This window comes from Nicotiana tabacum, chromosome 18 (genome assembly GCF_000715075.1).
Source record: "Nicotiana tabacum cultivar K326 chromosome 18, ASM71507v2, whole genome shotgun sequence".
Classification (NCBI taxonomy): Eukaryota; Viridiplantae; Streptophyta; class Magnoliopsida; order Solanales; family Solanaceae; genus Nicotiana; species Nicotiana tabacum.
In genome coordinates, this window is record NC_134097.1 from 149,706,795 (window position 1) to 149,713,570 (window position 6,776).

General features: G+C 36.0%; 1 protein-coding gene across 2 annotated transcripts; it reads right to left on the bottom strand.

The window, feature by feature from the left end:
- Positions 1 to 2,310: 2,310 nt before the first annotated feature.
- LOC107763030 (ADP,ATP carrier protein, mitochondrial) lies at positions 2,311 to 6,061 on the bottom strand. Of its 2 annotated transcripts, XM_016581448.2 has the most exons (5): positions 5,869 to 5,977; positions 5,294 to 5,342; positions 3,784 to 4,294; positions 3,291 to 3,662; positions 2,311 to 2,911 (listed from the first exon to the last, which is right to left on the bottom strand). In XM_016581448.2, the coding sequence occupies exons 3-5, from the start codon at positions 4,273 to 4,275 to the stop codon at positions 2,615 to 2,617; spliced, it is 1,161 nt and encodes a 386-aa protein (XP_016436934.1). In that variant the 5' UTR covers positions 4,276 to 4,294; positions 5,294 to 5,342; positions 5,869 to 5,977; the 3' UTR covers positions 2,311 to 2,614. The 2 variants fall into 2 exon arrangements, with proteins under 2 accessions (XP_016436934.1, XP_016436927.1); XM_016581441.2 differs by lacking the exon at positions 5,294 to 5,342 and having other exon boundaries at positions 5,869 to 6,061.
- Between the last annotated feature and the right edge of the window lie 715 nt (positions 6,062 to 6,776).

A 6,776-nucleotide genomic window follows, 5' to 3' on the forward strand; every position in this document is an offset into this window, starting at 1 on the left:
AGTATGTGTATCATCTAAATTCGGTGCTTGGGTTTCATCATCATCCTCATTTTCCTCATTATTTTCTAAGATAGTTTCATTAGGATAAAGAGCATTCATAATTTCATCATCTAATCTTTCACCTGGTGCAACATTATGGCAAAATTCACTATCGGTAAATTGAAAACAAGGGTGATCACTATCAAGAATTACGGAAGGAGGAGGACGTCTAGGTTGGCGACTACTTTCAACTTGCTTATCTTTTCTAGGTCGGGGAGCCGGGGGAAGGGTAGTTGGTTGGCCACTACTTTCACCGGTTTTATCTTTTCCTTTACCAAATATTTTTTTCAAAGAAAATGCCATATTAATTATAATTATGCAATCTAAACCACACAAAAATATATTCTTAAAACGTAAGAGTTGAAACGAGTTTACCGGATTGCCGAACAACTTCTTGAAAATTGAAAATCGTTGAACACTTGAAAACTTCAATTCAACAACTTCACAATTTTTCACGAAATTTCAACAATAAATTAAGTAATTGTAGTAGAGAGATTGAGAGAGATTGAGAGACATTGATGAATTGGTGAATAAAAATGAAAGAATGAGGGGGTATTTATAGTTGAGAAATGGGGAAAAGTGTAATTATATAAAGTTTGGGGTTAAAATAAAGTTTGGGGGCCAAATAGTCATTTTCTAAACTACCAAACAGTCAAAAAAAAAAAAACCAAACGGCTACTTTTAAAATATGGCCGTTGGGCTGTTTTTAAAAAAAAATAAAAAAAATTAATTATAGCCGCTAGGCCCGCCAGCCGGTCCCGGACTCGTGGGCTTAACAAAGAAGACCAGTCCACCTCGGGCTTTAAGGGACCGCTAGGACCGGCCCACCAGGCCCGTGAGGCCCGTTAAGACCGCGGGCCCGGCCCGGTCCGGTTCAGGACCGGCCCACAGTGCAGCATTACACCCATTAACCAAGAGAGAATTTTCACTAGAAAATGCAGCTTTACTGTAGTGGACAAAAGTTCGTTTTTCAATTCACCTATGTACCTTTCAATATTTATTACTCCTCTCTATTACAAATATACTCTCTGTTCACCTATTGAGCCAAAAATGTCTCTACCGTTATATTAGTGACTCACTTACTCCTTTATTAACTAATGGACGTATTTGAAAAATATTTTTAATTAATATCCACGCCGTCCCTTTGGTCTAAATTTAAATCTTTACAAACAAAAAAAAAACACCCATTATGAAGGACAAGCCTCATCGCCAACTCCTCATTTATTCTCCAATCTCCATGAAATCGAATCAGAGGAGATAATAATTTTTTTCCTTGTACCCATTTTATACTCATTTGATTTTATTTAATGAATTATTTTTGTAACAACAGTCCCTCCGGTGTTTACTGCACATACTTTTTGGGCAACCATCACAGGAACTATTTCATCAAGACAAATTTTAGATTGTAATATTGATAACCTTAGTCACAATGAGGGTGATCTGATATACCCCCCTCAAAACAATGCTACTGTCAATTGGCATCCTAACGGGTAGTCTCCTTTTATAATTGCTTAAATTGTTACTTTTCTTGTTGTTGTGATGGTGCAAATTCTTTCATTTGTAGAATTTAAAAGATGAAGAAGCTATCTTTTAAAATCGGGTTTGGATTAATAGGGTTTAATATCGGGGCGGAACATTAAAACCGAAGTTCTGGTGTTTTTTTTTTTAATTTAGCAAGGGTTTATATTTTGGCCAATAGGACGGTAACACATGGATATTTATTATTTTTTTATTTTTTTTAGATAAGCCCGTTAGTAATAAGGGCATAATTGAGCCACTAAAATAACGGTGGGGTATTTTTAGCTCAATAGGTAAATGGAGGATATTTTTATAGCAAATGGAATAGGGGCAGTTTTTTGGCCCTTTTCCAATTGTTCAATCCCTTGTCTTAAACTCGTCTTTATCATTTTTTGTTATAGCTTCTAGCTTATAAACTGAGAATTCCACAATTTTTGAGACGTAAATAGACGATCCCAAAGCTGACTCACTATAGCTCATTTACAAAATACAGTTGAATTATATATCTAATAGAAAGAAGCTTCTTTTCTAATGTTCGCATCAGCAACCATAGAGGTAACTGCTACTCTGCTAGTGTGGTGTCAGATTAGTTGCACTCATGTCTCATGTGTACTGTTCTAATACCACAGCCATCTATGTGATTCAGAACAGAGAAATAATTGATGACTGCAGATTCGAGTTATGTAGGTTCAGATGTCTTCCTATGAAGCAAAGTTTCCAATGACCAAGAAAAGAATAGAAACAAGATGGGAATTTTGAAAGAAAAAATGTGGTAAACATTAGTCTCAAACTGATCCACATTTGTATTTTTATCAAATGATCCCATTGAGAACCTGTAACCTCTGCAGTGAATTAAGATCCGCCAAAACAAAACGGTAAAACCCCTTCAACAAGGGAAAGGGTGTGGGGTTTCAAAGATTTAACCCGCTCTAAAATTTTAAATTATTACAGAAGGCAAAGGAAAATTGGTAATTGTCTCCCCAAATGAATCCTCAAACGTAACACCAAAAAGATTTTCATCACCATCTATTTCTAAAAAGGATGTTTAGAGGCTGGCTTAGGCACCACCGGATCCGTATTTCTTTCCAAAAACAATGACCTGAAGCTTGTCGTATCCGGCCAACACACCAGCACCAGCAACAGCTCGGAGGATGTTTGCACCAGCACCCTTGAAGAGGGATTTGGCACCCTCGTTCTTAACAATCTGGGAGAATGCATCGAACGAACTCTTGTACTTAACGGCCTCACCAGACGTCATCATCATTCTTCTTCTGACTGTATCAATTGGGTAGGAAGCAAGACCAGCACCATTGGTGATGAGCCAACCAAGACCAAAACTAGCAAAGAAACTATCCTGTATGCATAGAGTCCACACACGGGTCAGTCACACCACAATTTTCATACTAAAAAGTATCTATCCATGTAATATAATAACTAAGCCTCAAAATCCCATCATTTATCCACCCGTCAAGCAAACAACTCGAACAACATGAAAATATCCACTGAAATTGAAGATCTTCACCCAAATATAGTGAATTCTTATCACTACCCAAATAAGTTCTAAACGTCCACTCTAACAAGAAAACATTCATGCATTAATTTATTCATGGTATATATAGCCAAAAAATGATACACCCAACTAACAGTATGGCATGACACAGAAGGCAAAAAACATTGAATAACAGAAAGGTTGAACTAGCAGTACAAAGACACCAACAGATTAAAACACTAACCTGCAGGTTTCCAGTCAAGAGAACAGGCTTCAAAGAGTCGTACATTCCAAAGTACAAACCACGGTAAACAATGATACCAACACATGAAATGTTGAATCCACGGTACAGACCAGCAATTCCATCAGATTTGAGTGTCTTCCTGTAGACATCAACCAAACCGTTGAACTGCCTCTCACCTCCCTTCTTTGAGGCCTTGGCATCATTAGCAAGACGGGTACGAGCATAGTCCAAGGAGTAGACAAAGAGCAATGAGGAAGCACCAGCAGCACCACCAGATGCAAGGTTGCCGGCAAACCACTTCCAGTAGCCATCGCGGTCCTTCTTGAAGTTGAAGAGTCTCTTAAAGTAATCCTTAAATGCAAAGTTCAAGGCCTGTGGAATGTGGAACACATAGTATCACTCAGTCAATGCTTGACTTAAACAAACAGAACAGCCAAGGTGCGTGCATCTCATAAATTTCAGTCATCAAAATGAAGAGAGATAGATGGTAAACCTGAGTGGGGAAATAACGAATAACATTAGCAGTGTTTCCTCTCCATAAAGACCCAATCCCTTCTTCCTTGATTGTCCTCCCAAAACAATCGCCAATTCCCTTGTATGGTTCTGAGAGCCTACCAGCCTTGAGCATCTCATCTTGATTTTGGATCAAAAGTTTAACACGTTCAATGGGGGCAGCAGCGGTCTTTGACACAGCAGCAGAAACTCCACCCATGAGGAAGTCAGTGGCAAAAGCTGCAAGTCCTTTCTCTTGAGGAGCCTGCACAAACACTGGTGAAGCATTTGAGGTGATCAATGATAGATCCTGAGTGGCTTGGCATGTTTGTAGTCCAGCATTAGAGTAGTTGCCATAAGCAAAACGCCTCTGGTAAACAGCAGGCTGCACACCCCCATGGCGAGCATGGACATCTTGGGAAAGACTTGAGCTCAGGTGTAGCTGGTTAGCTGCCTTCTGGAAGACAGTTGGGTGCTGGTTCATATCTGCCATTGCAATGTTTAACGAAGTCCTGCACAGTTAGAGCATTGGAATCAGATCTCTGCATTTAAGCTCTCCACGGACAAAAGCCGTCCACAAATTCAGCGAAGTACACAAAATTGCTGTCATAACAACTAAAAGAAAATATCTTACTTCTCATCATTCAACTGCATGTTCAGCATTACAGAAAAACCAGTTACAACATATACCAACTCAAACATGAACCTTAATCAAATCAATTAGACGTGGTATTCTCACATTTACCAGTTGTCTTGAAATGGCAATTCCTTTTGCCGCTTTAGAAATGTAACTGCCCGTTTTCTTACATCTACATAGTAATAAGCTACATAAACTACAATAACTTACACTTTTAAGCTAAAATCACATGATAAATCTCATTGAAGTCAAATCTCTAAATAGTTTATAACAGAAAATGTGCATTCAAAGCTCAAAATTCACCAACTTTACACAAACATAATGACACAATCAGCACAACTTTCAAACAAAAAACAAAAATCTCTATCTGGAAATTGCAATAAAAAGGGGCACTAAGTGCCAAGATCAAGCATCACACTGGTCCATCCTATATAAAGGTTAATGATTAATCTAAGAACTATATGAGATATTATCTAGTCTAACATAGAAACCTTAACTTCCCATTCCTACAAAAACAAAATCACAAAACAAGCAGTGCATCACTACTAGTCTAGTACAGAATCAATTCCAATTTCATAACCAATTTAGTTTTACAAAAAGAATTGTTATAGCAGTACCAATTCCAAAACAATTCTCATTATCTGTGGCACGAAATACTTACTGTATTCATATTATGCCCTGACAAATAGATTCCTATACTCATATATTCGAGCATCATAATACAAACTTAAACAAACCCACATACACACGAGCGTATTAAGTCACTCTTCAATAATTAACTTTAATCATTTAAATATCATATTAAAAGTACTAGAAGTAGCAGTTTTACATACACTTAAAAATATTAGTACTAGTAAAATTCACCAAGTTTTACCGTGGTGCAGCAAAATGAACAGATCAAAACTATAAATCGTTGACCAGATCTGCAGAATAAACAATCAAAAAAGCACTGAAAACATAAATCAGATCAGCAAAAAAACAGATCCGTTAAACTACACCACAGTTCTAACAAAAACAATAGCAGATCTCCATAACACCTTTATATCTACTGCGAAACAAGACTCATTAACGTTAAAAACCAGAAATCCGTTATATTTCACAGATCTAAGTAGCGAAAACTGTAAAAAAATCATAAAATGAACATATATACATTGACTACTATGAAATGAAGCTCATTAAAGTTACAAATCCAAAAAAAAGGTGATATTTCACAGATCTCGGCGGAGAAGAGTGAGAAAAACAATTAAAATTAAAACGACGAACTCGATATATTCAGTAAAGTTATAAAACCGAAAATTCTCAACATTTTACAGATCTATGGAGAGAAAAGCGTAAAAACAATGAAATGAATATACAAACATACATATGCAAAACGGAGATCAGACATATAAGAAATGTTAAAACGATCTATATGCAAATAGCATTACACAATTAGAGAGAGAAAGGTACCTTCGTTCGACTCGCCTCGAGAGTAGTGATAGAGAGGAGAGGAGAACGAGGAGTACGTGGTGATGAGAGAGAAAATGTGAACGAGAGTAAAAGGAGTGCTTACGGCGAATACAACTCTGGTATATATAGGGAGGCTGGCTCTGTGACCTATTTTCTGGGAATATTTTTAGAGGATTTTTTTCTTTTTATCCCTACTTCGCGGGCGCATATGATTCCATTTTACGGCTCTGTAGTAGCCAATTCAAATAAAGTTAGTATTGTGGGCGGCTCAACGAATCTAGTCATCATATTTGGGAGGCCCTTAAATTTATTTTAAACAATAAAATTTGCTTTTTAAATAACATTTAAGACAAAAAAAAAACATAAAAAATAAAGTAGTGGACTATCGAATGTTAAGGTCTAGAACTCAAAGTAAAAATTTTGATTTGGCTATCATCACAAACAAGAAAAAGAAATAAACTTACATAACTTAATAGGCTAATAGCTTAGGTTTTAAGTATTAACGGTGTCAAAAATATTTACTCGTAATAAATTTAAACGGTGATTGTAGTTCATTCTATTAAGTAGCACTTATTGGTGAATATCTAAAATAAATTATAAATAACCTAATATAATATGTCGAATTACACTAAAATAAAATCGGTGCATGAATATTTTTCTGTTCATGCAATTTCAGAAAACAGTGTAAAAGAAATTTATTATGTTGTCGATATACTCACAACCTCTTGGTTGGAAGTGGAGGATGCTCGCTACTAGAGCAACCCACTCTTGTCAAATATACTAATTAATGAGGGAAAAAAATTATCATAATTTATAAATTTATTGTATAAAATAACCTCAATCAAGTAACAAAAAATATACTGTAATATTTTTTTTATTTTAATTATTTATATAAATTATATAATATA